Source organism: Gorilla gorilla, chromosome 13 (genome assembly GCF_029281585.2).
Source record: "Gorilla gorilla gorilla isolate KB3781 chromosome 13, NHGRI_mGorGor1-v2.1_pri, whole genome shotgun sequence".
Lineage (NCBI taxonomy): Eukaryota > Metazoa > Chordata > Mammalia > Primates > Hominidae > Gorilla > Gorilla gorilla.
In genome coordinates this window covers 126605351-126619405 of record NC_073237.2, presented here as the reverse complement: position 1 = coordinate 126619405, position 14055 = coordinate 126605351, and the positions used below count along the sequence as shown (strand labels likewise).

General features: G+C 55.1%; 1 protein-coding gene across 1 annotated transcript in view; it reads right to left on the bottom strand.

Annotated features, from left to right (window-relative positions):
• NCS1 (neuronal calcium sensor 1) overlaps positions 1 to 14055 on the bottom strand; it is a 64146-nt gene that overhangs the window by 16927 nt on the left and 33164 nt on the right. Inside the window, exon 3 of the mRNA XM_055351347.2 lies at positions 1383 to 1521. Coding sequence (XP_055207322.1) covers positions 1383 to 1521 — 139 coding nt within the window. The remainder of the gene's footprint in view (positions 1 to 1382; positions 1522 to 14055) is intronic.

The window sequence follows — 14055 nt, the reverse complement described above, 5'->3', positions numbered from 1 at the left end:
GCAGGTTGTTTAATTCCACCTCTTATTTGCAAATGAAGAAACCGAGGCCCAAGAAGGGAAGAGCCCTTCCCAGGGTCAGGAATGTGACTCCCAGCCTGGGGGAACCTGGGAGAAGCTGGGGATGGGATAGAATAGAAACCTCCATGGTGCCAGCAGCAGGGGGTACAGAGACAAGTGGCAGTAAATCCAAGCTCAAATGCTACTGCAGGACAGAATCAGGGTCATCGCAGATAACCCAACAGCTATCCGTGCAGCCACTGCCCGGAGGTGACACAAGCTACCACATGGTAAGTCTTGAAAACATGATGCTCGGTGGAAAAAGCCAGGAACAAAAGATCCTATAGCTTACGATTCTCAGAGCCTCAGTTTCCTGACCTACAAAATGGGTATTAAAATACCCAGCTCCCAGGTGCTTGTAAGACCTCATTAAAAATAATCCATGTATGGCCGGGCAAGGTGGCTTACACCTGAAATCCCAGCACTTTGGGAGACCAAGGTGGGTGGATCATCTGAGGTCAGGAGTTCAAGACCAGCCTGGGCAATACGGTGAAACCCCATCTCTACTAAAAATACAAAAATTAGCCGGGTGTGGTGACGGCGCCTGTAATCCCAGCTTGTCAGGAGGCTGAGGCAGGGGAATTGCTTGAATCTGGGAGGCAGAGGTTGCAGTGAATCGAGACTGCACCACTGCACTCCAGCCTGGGCAACAGAGCAAGACTCTGTCTCAAAAAAAAAAAATCCATGTAAAGAGCTTACACATAGTAAATGTTCAGGAAATATTGGTTATTATTATTAATCCTGTTATTATCATAGGATGTATTTGCATTTTATGCTTGTAAGAGAAGTGTCAGGGTGTACATGTGTATACATGCATGTGTGTGCACTGTATACATACGCATATGTGTATATATCTCTCTGTGTGTACACGTGTGTGCACCTGCAAGTCCACGCATTGTGTGCATATGTGTGCATTTTTGTGCACTGTATGAATATACATGTGTGTTCACGTGTGTGGCTGCATCTCCATGTGTGTGTGGCTGCATCTCCATGTATGTGTGCCCACATGTGTGCATGGTATTCGCCTGCATGTGCACATACACGTCTGTGTGAGAGCTTGGATGTGCATGTCAGTACATGTGTGGGTGTACATATGTGTGCACACATGTGCATGCATTTGGATGCATCTGTATTTATTGTGTGTCTGCATGTGTACATGTGCATGCACTTATGTGCGACTATGTATCTGTGCATGTCAGTATGCCCTCGTGTGTGTGTTCCTTCTCTAGAAGGGAACATCGGCAGGAGAGAGTGGGTGTGGAGACGCTGCGGGTACCCACAGGAGCTGAGCCAGCTGCCGCAGGCCCCATCAATCCCCAGCTCACCTTGTTTTCGTCAAAGACGTTGAAAACAAATGTGGCAAACTTGGTGGGGTCTCCGAAGGGGAAGAATTGCTTGTAGATCTTCTGGAAGCCTGCCGCATCCAGCTGCCCACTGGGGCAGTCCTTGATGAAGCCTTTGTACCTGGAGGCAGCAGACCGGGCCAGAGAGGGTAAAGGAGATGCCAACATCAACCACCCACCACCAACATCACCTGCCCGGGGCCCAGGAAAGCTGTGGCTCCTTGTTCAAAGAGATGGTGCCCCATGGGGCCATGGACTTGATAGGCACAGGCGCAGTCCCACCTCTGCCTCTCACTAGCAGTGTGACCTTGGATACAGACTTCACCTCTCCTAGCCTCGTCTGCCTAAGGGGGTTACGAAGTGACATAGGAATTAACCCAGATACTGCACACAGAGTGAGCACTTGGCCACCCAGCCCTGTGCTCCACCCAAGGGGGCTAAAACAAGAGTCACATGAATGGCCTCCCCGAAGCCGCATGCCTGCACAAGACCCTCCCACCTCCCCACCTTCTCTGCTGAGCCCCTCCTGGCATCAGGCTGGGTGGGCTGCTGCTGGTGCTGGTGGGTAGACCACCATATGGAGCCAGCAGGTGGCTCCTCCCACATGCCCACACCCTGCCCCTCAGTCTCTGTTCCCAGGGAACTGGGTAAACAGCATGGGGGGATCCTGGCTGTTCCAACTGGACTTGTCCACCCTGCAGTCCCAGTGCCCAGCACAAAACCCTCCAGATCCCTACGCGGCTGACGCCGGAATGGCTTTGCACTCCCAATCCCAGGACAGATCTCTGCCATTCACTGCCTGTACAGCCTCAAGCAAACGCCCTCGCCTGTCTGAGCCTCAGTTTCCTCATCCATAACAAGGGATGGTTCTCATACCCCTCTTGTTGGTATCAGGGGACATGGTACACGTAACCACAGGGCTCAGCACAAAAATGAGTCAAGAGTGTGATCTTTAGAACTGTGAACTTAAATATGTGTTGTTCTAAACCAATTCACAAACTGGCTCCTGTAGGCAGTTTAACCACCCCTCCCGCCCCAGCCCCAGGAGGACACGCACTCCTCGGAGGACGATTCCTTCCACATCGGGAAGCCAGAGAGAGCGGTCATCTATCACCAACACCAGCTATTAGCTTTGCAGGGCCTGACGCGACTGGGAACTCTGCACACCTTATTCTCCCAGGATGCCCCTAATGGCCCTGAGAAGGTACTATGAGGAAGCCTTTTTTTTTTTTTTTTTTTTTGAGACAGAGTCTCACTCTGTTGCCCAGGCTGGAGTGCAGTGGCAGGATCACAGCTCACTGCAACCTCCACCTCCTGGGTTCAAGCAATTCTCCTGCCTCAGCCTCCCGAGTAGCTGGGATTACAGGCATGTACCACCACACCCAGCTAATTTTTGTATTTTTAGTAGAGACAGGGTTTTGCCATGTTGGCCAGGCTGGTGTCGAACCCCTGACCTCAGGAGATCTGCCTGCCTCAGCCTCCCAAAGTGCTGGGATTACAGGCGTGAGCCACAGTGCCCAGCCGAGGAAGCCCATTTTACAGATGAAGAAACAGGCTCAGAGAGAGGAAGACATTTGCAAGTCCTCGAAGCCCAGACTACAGCTGAGGTGGGATCGAAGGTGAATGCTGAAGAGGCCGATGCTCAGAGAAGCCAGATAACCGAAGACTTTCACACCGTCCCACTGTCCCCCATTCTAATGTGATCCACACAAAGCCTCCACCCTCCCCTCAAACATCAGAGAGGGTTATGGGAGTACCGTGCATGGTGCGCGCGGCACTGTGATCAGGGTCCATACAGAGAGGACGCACATGGAAAAGCCACCGTCCCCCTCCCCAATGAAGAGGAATCTAAGGGACTGGAATGGATCCTGGGCACATGTGAAGGGACATGTGGGGCACCCAGGGGTGGCACCCTGAAAATTCTGTGGCCTGGAAGGTGAAGCTCAGGCACCCAGCCTCCTGCCAGTACTGTGGCTGCTGCTGCCGGAGTGAGGGCGGTTGAGGGGAGGAGGAGGATGGGGGAGGGCAGAGAAGAGGGAGCAGGATGTGGGAGGGAGGGCAGTTCTTCTTGAGTCAGATCACAGCGGGCACATGACCGTCCCAGCAGTGCCCACAGCAAGCAGGAGGTTGTGAATAGGCCAGCCCTCTGCACCTTTCCCTGTCCCCATCCCAGAACACCTTGAAGGGCGCTAGAGGCCCAGGGAGGTAGGTCCTGGCTCAGGAACCACGGGCCTTTGTAACAGCCCATGATAGCAGCCCAAACCCGGGCACTGTGCTGAGAGGGTGGTTCCCTCGGCAGGTCGGCCCAACCATCCCATTTCACAGATGCAGGCACTGAGGCACAGAGAGATCAGGAGATTCATCCACAGCAACGTGTGAGACTCGGAGCCCGCCCTGCCTCTCCTGTCCTCTGCCCTGCCGGCCAGTGTGCGACCCCAGCATCCGTCCCTCCCGTGCATGTGATGTCCGCAGGCCCACCCAGAATCCCTGCAGCCTGGCAGGACTCTCAGGGTCTACTGGCCTCTGCTCAGCCCTGAGGTCTGTTCTGAGCCCCTGCTTGGATTGGCCAAGCAAGAAGGAAGCAAAGCACACGGATCTCAAGTCCCTTCCCAGAGCAGGAGGAAGGAACACAGCCACCCCTGTCCTGGCTCTTAAACCTGCCTTCTCCCTGCTTCTTTTGAGTTTCTTCTGTTTCAGCCTGGCCCACGACTCCAGACTCCCAGGCCAGGATGGGCCCCTGGGCAGGGGAGGGAACATGCCTGGCACCAGGACTTAATGACCCATGTGGGGGCACACCCAGCTGTCACCAGACATCTCTGGATGTCAGATGGTTACTTCTTCGTGCAAACCTTCTAACTTATCCACAATGACTTTGTGTTATTTGAGTGATTCTAAAAGGTTATTAAAAACAATAAAGACAAAACAAAAGGCACCCAAAGGCGTCCCTGCAGATGGCTCACAGGGGCTGCTCTGAGGAGATGGGGGCTGTGCACAGCACCAGCAGTGAGCAGCTGTGGAAGGCTGGCAGTGAAGGTCTTTGCAGAGGGAAACCGGCTTCAGTGGGGAGCCTTTGGGGGCCTATCCGGTTACCCCTGCAGAGGTTATCACTGTGGGGCCCCAGCTCCCTTCCGTGCCATTAGCAGGGGCCCCAAGAAGCCCCCCACGAGGTGATGCCCATGAGAGGGTGCCCAGCCTGATGTTCCAGCTTCCTCCTGCCAAACCCCATACTCCACACCCAGACTTCAGACAGGCTCCTCTGAGCCCTCTTCTCACTTGGCCTCGACCTGTCCCCTGGCCCCTCCCCTGCTCTTCGGCCTGCCTGGCCCAGCTGTAGCCAGAATCCCCACCCCCACGATATCTGATCAAGTGCCTCCTCCCCAATTCACTTCACCTGTGAGTCCTCATCCCGCCTCCAGCATCAGCCTGCCCAGTCAGTTCAGCAGGAATCCCCTGCCCTGGAGGCCTCCTCTTAGTTTCCATCTGCTGACCCCTCACCCTGTTCATTGGCTGTGAAGCCTCACTTCCTTGCATTTGGAGTTGATTCCCCTCTCTCTCCCAGGTTGTGATAGTTCTGACACCTATTGCAAGAGTCCCCAGTGAAGCCTTCCTGACCATTTTAAGAAGCGTCAGAATATCGCTTTCTTTAACATGGGCCTACCTACTCTCCCGCCAGGCCCCAGCTTAGATGCTGCTGCTTTCAGGAAGTCGGCCCAGCCCCAGGTCTGAGGCCTCCGGGCCTCCTCTGTGCCCCTGCCCGCTTGCCTGTCCCAGCAGAGCCTGGACCACGCTATACCATATGTGCCTCCAGGCCAGTCCCCCACCGGAATGTAGGCCCCCTGACACCACTGTGCCCTGATGACCTGCATGAGGCCTGGCGTGTAACACGGTCCTGGGGCATGTTTGTCCGGTGAGGTGAATGAATAAACACACAAATTGCCAGGCAGGGGCAGAGGGAGCAAGAGCCCAGCTGGTGTCCGGCTCCTTCTTCCTGAGCCCCATGGAACAGGGACCTCCAGAGACCCTGGCTGAGACCTAAGAGCTCAGTTAGAAAACCACTGAGGCGTGGCCAGGCATGGTGGCTCACGCCTGTAATTCCAGCACTTTGGGAGGCAGAGGTGGGCAGATCATTTGAGGTCAGGAATTTGAGACCAGCCTGGCCAACATGGTGAAACCCTGTCTCTACTATACATACAAAATTAGCACGTGCCTCGTGTCTCTAATCCCAGCTACTCAGGAGGCTGAGGTAGGAGAATCACTTGAACCCAGGAGTCAGAGGCTGCAGTGAGCCGAGATCACGCCACTGCACTCCAGCTTGGGCAATAAAGTGAGACTCCATCTCAAAAAGAAAAGAAAAGAAAAGAAAAGAAAATCAGTGGGCCGGGTGTGGTGACTCACACCTGTAATCCCAGCACTTTGGGAGGCTGAGACGGGCGGATCACAAGGTCAGGAGATGGAGACCATCCTGGCTGACACGATGAAACCCCGTCTCTACTAAAAATACAAAAAAATTAGCCGGGCGTGGTGGCAGGCGCCTGTAAGTCCCAGCTACTCGGGAGGCTGAGGCAGGAGAATGGTGTGAACCCAGGAGGCGGAGCTTGCAGTGAGCCGAGATCACGCCACTGCACTCCAGCCTGGGGGACAGAGCGAGACTCCGTCTCAAAAGAAAAGAAAAGAAAGAAAAGAAAACCAGTGATGTGCTCCCACCCTCTGTGTATGGAGAAGACTGGCCCAGAGAGGGAGAGAGACAGGCCGAAAGTCACACAGCAAGTCACCAGCAGAAACAGGGCTCAGACTCAGGGCTCCTGCCTCCCAGGCTCCCCGCCTCACCCGCCCCTCCAGCAAGCCAGGCTGCACCGCCCCCGTGTAAGCGCATGGGTAAAGCGACTGCTACCCAAACATTACGTAACCCCCTGCTCATCATCAGAAGGTGGAGGAGGGAGCTTGCCTCAACTGGAGCAGAGAGACGGGATGGGGGGGTCTGAACCTTCCCAGCCACCCCAGCCACCCCCAGGCCTCTACCACCCTGCAAATCACAGCTGTGAGGCTGGGATTTCACACCATGGTCCCAGCCTGACGTGCCACCCATCTGCCACCGGCTGGCTGAGTCAGGACCCCCTGAAGCAGCTGCACACTCCCTCTTGCAGTGGACACCCGAGTGAGCTGCTGGCTTATGATGAAGATCATGCCCAAGAATTTTGTCCCCAGGATGCCTGAGAGATGTGACTCCATCCCCCACCCCTGGTCCAGGGTCAGGTTCCCACAGGCCCGGACCTCCTCCCTCCCCTCCTGCCAGTCCCTCCCTCTCTCCTTCAGACACGCTGCCGCCAGACCTGCTCTGGTGCTGGGACACGGGCCTGTGCCCCTGGCCTGGCACTAACCTGTTGTGCTGGGGGAGGACCCTGAGCAAACCCCTTCCCCACAATGCTCCTCGGTTTCCCTGTGAGTAAAGTAAGTGGCTCATACTAGATCAGGGTTTCCCCACCCTGGCACTCCTGGCATTCGGGGCCAGGTCACTGTCATGGAGGCCTGTCCTGTGCATAGAAGACATTTAGCAGCATCTCCAGCCTCTGCCAGACAGATGCCAGTAGCACCCCCTCCCCAAGTTAGGACAACCTCAAGTGTCTCCAGACATTGCCAAATATCCCCTCGGGGGCAGAACCACCCAGGTTGAGAACCACTGGACCAGATGGTCTCTGGGGACCCCCACAAGCTCAGGGGATCCGCCATAAGCATCTGTGATTCTAACGGCTATTCAGGAGATCTGAGAGGCAGGCACACGGCCGTGTGCTTTCCAGGAACGATTCTGCCCCATCGTCCCAACATCCAGAAGGTGAGGCCAATCCCGCCCACTTTACCAGTGGAGAAACTGAGGTTTCTGGAGGTGAAGGCCCCTCCTGGCTCAGGGCGTCCATGTGGATGTCTTCCACATGGTCTGCCCTTCCCCCTCCTCCCCACCTGCCTGACTCCGCTCACCGCTTCCTTCTCAGCACCAGAGCATCTCCCTGAGAGAAGCCTCTCTGACCACCCCAGGCCGGGTCATGCTCCAGGACACACTCCCAGCACCCCATCCCCCAGCTGGGCCTTGGTGGCACCTCAAGCAGCTGTGCCTCGGGAATGATTTGAGTGACTTGTGCAGTGACAGGCCACGGGCTGTTAAGGCAGGAGCCCTATCTTCTAGTTCACCTCCAAACCTGCACCGCCCACTCCTGTGCCTGGCAAACATAGTAGTCACTCAGTTAATGTCAGACTCACACAGCTAGCCAACGAGGTGGCCAGGACCAGAGCCCATACTCCAGAATGGGAGCTGCCTCTGTGCTCGGTACCAGGAAGGGGAGAGAGGGACCGGCTCTCCTGGCCCTGCCCACCTCTCTGACAGCCAGGTGGAAGCCGAAAGTCCTCCGTGGACCTGATTTCTTCCACATCTTCTGCTTGATTCCAGACCCACAGTGGAAGGGACAGGAGTCCCAGCATCATTGCTGGCTCAGGCCAGGCCAGGGTGGAGGAGTAGAGATGGCACCAGGAACAACCCGTTATCCTGAGTCTCCCTGCAGACTGGCGACTCAAGGTGCTCAGCATGGTCAGGGGTTCAGGGCAGGATCTCAGAGTCCAGCCCCAGCATCTCCAGGCTCCAGAGGATGGATGGCTCTGGGGGTCCACCATGCAGGCCCCCAATTTCAGACAAGTGCTTCATGTGTGCAGGAGAAAGGGGTGGCAGAGGGGTCCCTATGATTATCATTATGATTGTGAATCTCCGTGATTATTTTCACTGGTGGCATTGAGCATGCAGGAACTCTGTAATATAAAACAGGAGGCCGGGTCAGGTGGCTCACACCTGGAATCCCAGCACTTTGGGAGGCCGAAGCAGGAGGATCACTTGAGCCCAGAAGTTTGAGACCAGCCCGGGCAACATAGCAAGACCCCATCTCTCTACAAAAAAAAAAAAAAAAAATTAGTGGAGCCGGGCACAGTGGCTTGTGTTTGTCCTCCTAGCTGTTTGGGAGGCTGAAGGAGGAGGGTCCCTTGAGCCCAAAAGTTTGAGGTTGCAGTGAGCTATGATCACACCATTACACTCCAGCCTGGGCAACAAAGCCAGACCCTGTCTCAAAAAAAAAAAAAAAGAAAAGAAAAGAAAAAGAAAAAGGTGTTGAATTTTTTTTCTTTTTAAGTTTAAGAAACTGAAAAAGAAGGGCTCAAGCTTCAGTCCTGGCTTGATCCTGCCCCACTCTTGACCTGTGTGTAACCTGGGGCAGGTGACAGTTCCCCTCAGAGTCTCGGTTTCCTCATCTGTGAGGTGAGAGCCAACCTTACACCCTCCTTTCAGACCCCTGAGTGGGCCTGGACAAATGAGCTGAGATTGTTAACACCACAGGACGTCCTGAGCACTGGCCATGCCCCAAGCCCTGATCTACGACCTCCGCAAATGCCAGAGCCAGTGGCCAGGGACAGCCTAACCCCCGTTACCTCGTCCCACCAGCTGTCCCAAGAGGAAGGTTCCACAATACCCTCCCGAGTCCCCATCTGGCCCCATGGGAAGTCCTTCCCTTTCTTTCTTTTTTTTTTCTAAGACTGAGTCTCGCTCTGTCACCCAGGCTGAAGTACAGGGGCACGATCTATGCTCACTGCAACTTCCGCTTCCCAGGTTCAAGCAATTCTCCTGCCTCAGCCTCCCGAGTAGCTGGGACTACAGGTGCGTGCCACCATGCCCAGCTAAGTTTTGTATTTTTAGTAGAGACGGGGTTTCATCATGTTGGCCAGACTGGTCTTGAACTCCTGACCTCATGATCTGGCCGCCTCAACCTCCCAAAATGCTGGGATTACAGGTGTGAGCCACCGCGCCCTGCCGGGAAGTCCTTCCTAATACCCAGTCTCCTAGTACATGGGCAGGGACGTACCAAGACCCCTCACTGCCCCTCCCCACCCAGTAACTCAGCCCGAGATGTTTATACAGAGGCCACACCTCACACAACCTTGTTTGTGAACAGGGTCTTAACTCTCTGGGGTCCAGAGACCCCTTTGGGGATTAGAGAAGAGCCATGGTGCCAGGCCTCAGAGGCAGGCCCAGGCTGTGAAGAACGGGGCCTGCGATCCCCAGCCACGGGAAGCCGAGGTTTCTGATATGGTTGACTGTGTTTGGGAACCAGCTCCACGAGACAGGGTAGAGATGAGAAAAGAAAATCCTAGATTCAACAACGGCGTTCTTACACTTCTTTAAAAGGGCAGGGGAGAAAAGAAATCTCATTTCATAAAAATCCTGAAAGCTGACTGCCACTTGCAAAACAGTTCCCACTCCAGCGCTGGGTCTCCTCCCACACCTCCCACCTTCTCTTCCCCAACACGGCGCCAGGCTGGGTGAATGCCCTCGTCCACCAGGAGACTCCAAGCACCTCGCCCCCCTCAGTCCCTGATGCCCCCCCGCAACCGGCACTGGCCTGGCATAGAGTAGGTGCTCAGTAAAGATGTACTGAATGAATCAGTGAACAAATGAATCAATGATTGAATGCTCCCAGGACACACGGGTCCAACTCCAGTTTGGCCTCTAGTTCTCTGAGGGCCTGAGCAAGCCCCCGCACTGCCAGGCCTCAGTCTCCCAAAAGCCCCGGTCCTCTAGGACTTCCCCAGAATTTGCCACTCTCAGCTCCTGCAGACTCATGTCCTCTGGGATCCTGCTGGGAGGCCAGCCCTGCATCTCCTGCCACGCTGATGATACTGCGGCAGCTGCTCTCTGCAGTGCAAAAGGTGGGACAGAGACTGCTAGACGGATAAATCATAAAGCATTACCCCAAGCTGCAATCAGCCAGGCGCAGCGGGGATGGGCGCAGCGGCAGCCTCGGCAAATTATTCTCCCATTATCTCTTCAAACAACTCTCTCCAGTGGCATGCCCCTCCCCACACTCCCTGGAGACCTGGAGGAGGGTCCCAAACAGCCATGAGATGGTTCGTCTTCCTTTCCCTTCCCCTCAGTAGCCTCCGGTTTTACAGGTTTCCCAGAGCAAGAAAGCAAGAAGCCAGCGGGTCTGAGCCCCAATATTCGGGACCACGGAGGCAGAGCGAGCTGGACCCAGACTCCACACACACACACAGAGCTGTGTGACCTGGGCAAGGGTCTCCACCCTTCTGAGCCTCAGTCTCTTCATCTGTGAAATGGGGCCGCTCCTCGTATTCTCCGCACGGCACCGTTTCATCAGCACTGTGCCTGCCCGCAGGAAAGCCCCCAGTGTGTTGCTGAGAGGCTGTCTCCGCGCCCACTCTGCATGGCGCGGCCCAGAATCAACAGCTGGCCGTGTTGATGCGAGGACAGCATTCCTCCGGCTTCCACCCACTACTTTTGCTGTCATATTGCTAGGATATTTGGTTATTATAAAAGTAATAAAAGCCATTGTAGAGTCAGGCGCAGTGGCTCATGCCCATAATCCCAGCACTTTGGGAGGCCGAGGTGGGCATTTCCTGAGGTCAGGAGTTTGAGACCAGCCTGGCCAACGTGAAACCCCCGTCTCTACTAAAAATACAAAAATTAGCCAGGCGTGGTGGTGGGTGCCTGTAATCCCAGCTACTCGGGAGGCTGAGGCAGGAGAATCATTTGAACCCAGGAGGCAGAGTTGCAGTGAGCCAAGATTGCACCACTGCACTCCAGCCTGGGCAACCGAGCGAGACTGTCTCAAAAAAAAAAATAGTTGCAGAAAAGTTGGAAAATAGGACACATAATCCACCAGAGGACACCCGCCCCCCCACCCCCACCTCACACACCCACGACCAGCCTCAGCCTGCATCCATCCCATCTTTCTTCTCTGCCTACATTTTTTCCATCATGGACTGGTACCCGATGACAGTGTGTACCCTGCTGTCCCCACTCAGGATAACGCCCTCATCACTTTCCAGGTGATTACAGAGCTCACAGTCACCTTTAGAGGCCTGGGATCTGCCATTTCTTAAGCAGCCCTCATTGTGGTTCCTGATCTTCCACAACGGTGAATTGGGCTCAAGTGAGCAGGAACTAAGATAAAAGAACAAGGGATGGGGAAGCGGGGGATACCGGGCTGGCTGCAGACCCGGAAGCTGGCTGTGGACACCAATGCTGGCTCTACCTCTCAAAGCCTCCAGCTTCCTCCCTCTGCCAAATACAGACAACGGCACCAGCAGCTCAGAGCTGGGAGGCACCGAGGAGCTGGCACCGTGGGATGCCCAGTGCGGAGCCTGGTGCAGGGTGAGCATGCCCAGTTGGCCTGGCCCGGGCCTCCTATTGCTGTGCCCTGGCCTGTGCTCTCCTGGGGACTTGGGACCTGACCGGCACTGGAGCCCGAGTTCTAGTCCAGGCTCTGCTTCTACTGACTTTGCGGCCCAGGACAAATCACAGAATCACTTAAGACCCTGTATGGCAGCTGCTATATGTCAGCACAAACCCAGATGACCCTAGATTGTACAGGAGAGACAGGGACCTCCTCTCTGAGCAGCTGACTGGGGTGAAGGTATGACTATTGAGACAGAACGAGCCATGCCGAGACTGGAGGCCACAGTCTCCTTAGCAAAAGGAACAGCAGGGGCAGAGGCTGTGAGGTGGGATGAGCTCGGCACAGGTGAGGGACAGCAAGTGTGGCCAGTGCACGGTGACCCAGGGGAAAAGTTGAGGTCAGAGACCTCAGGGAGCCCTGTGGGCCAGGCAAGGTGCTAGGGCTTTATTCTAAGTGCAGTGGGAAATCACAGAGGGGCTGTCCCATTTTCCAAAGCTCTAGCAGAGGCTGTACGGGGCCAAGAACAGCAGAGCCAGCATAGGCAGGCAGCAGCCCAGTGAGGCCGAGGCTGTGGCACCACTGCAGACCAGGGGCTCGGACCCGTGTGGCCAGGGGCTGGGATCAGATTCAGGATCTGCTGTCTGGGGGAGGCAGGCTGGCTGGGCTGAGGAGCTGGACATGAGGCAAGGGAACAAGAGGGCTAGTAACATGTGTGCAGAGACAAGGGGAGCCCCACACACGTGATGAACAAAAAGAGACAGGAGGCTGTCGAAGCCACTTCCTCAGCTGAAGCTGACCCGGCGCTTCTCAGGTGGGAGAGGAAAACCATGTCCACTGTGGCCCGCTGCTCCCTGAATGTCCCTCCCTCCTACTGCCGCTCCCACCCCGGACGGCTGGACCCTTCACTGCCTGTTGCCCTGAAAGCCTGGGCTCAGGAATCCTGCGTTTTCCCAAGAGAGAGGCAGGCACGGGTGGAGTCTCTGGCTGTCGGGTGTCCTGAGAGTTGTTCAGGACAAGAACGGGGCCGGGCGCGGTGGCTCACACATGTAATCCCAGCACTTTGGGAGGCTGAGGTGAGCAGATCATCTGAGGTCAGGAGTTTGAGACCAGCCTGGCCAACATGGTGAAACCACCACCTCTACTAAAAATACAAAAATTAGCTGGGCATGGTGGCGGGGGCCTGTAATCCCAACTACTCGAGAAGCTGAGGCAAGAGAATCACTTGAACCCAGGGGGTAGAGATTGCAGTGAGCTGAGATCGTGCCACTGCACTCCAGCCTGGGTGACCAAGTGAGACTCCATCTCAGAAAAAAAAAAAAAAAGAAAGAAAAGAAAAAGAACAAGAACGGGTGCCAGCGGGAGGCCACGGTGAGAAAGGGCCCTCTGAAAACGGACCAGGGTGTTTGGGATGCAGGTGCTCACCTCATTTGCCTTCTGTGCAAAGGACAGAGGGGACAGTGGGCCTGGCGAATCCAGCCCGTGAGTAGGCAGGCTCGTGGTTAACCAGTGAGGTTTAAGACAATCAAGGAATAGCAACCTGGTTTATTTTGTATAGTAACAGCAGTTCCCCTGGCTCCCAGAGCACAGAGCAACATACTCTGTGATCCATTACTGATGTCTGCCATGGGCACAGGAGGGCAGAGTGTCACTGTCTAACCATCCCTGGTCTAGCGTCGCCCTGAGGGGATGGGACCATTGTAGAATACAACAGTGAAGTGGGTAGTGGGCTGACCTAGGAGAGCCAGAGAAAGGCATTGGTTCAACCATCTCCTAGCCTTCAAGGTACTGCCAAAATGAACCATAGGATATTTACTTGAGACACACAGAAGTTTTCTCTGCCAGAAGGCAGAGAAAAGACCACCTATTTTCTTATCTTTTTTTTTTTTTTAAGACAGGGTCTCACTCTGTCACCTAAGCTGGAGTACAGTGGCACAATCATAGCTCACTGCAGCCTTGACCTCTGGGGCCCAAGCGATCTTCCCATCTCAGCCAAGTAGCTGGGACCATAGGCATGTGTCACCATGTCCAGCTTTTTTTTTTTTTTTTCCTTTGTAGAGACGAGATCACCTTACGTGCCCAGGCTGGTCTCAAACTCCTGGGCTCAAATGATCCTCTGCCTTGGCCTCCCAAATTGCTGGGATTACACGTGTGGGCCACCGTGCCCAGGCTTTCTTTTTTTTTTTTTTTTCTAAGAGACGAGGTCTCACTGTATTGCCTGCAGCAGGGCAATCATAGCTCACTGCAGCCTCGACCTCCTGGGCTCAAGCCATCCTCCCACCTCAGCCTCCTGAGTAGCTGGGACTATAGGTGCATCCCTAAAGCAGGTTGCTTTTTTCTTTATAAGCTCTTTAGGGGAAGTGCCCCCACAATGAGGACCGGGCCTCACACAGCTGAGGGTCCCTGTTTTGCTGCGGGAGCCTCCACACCGC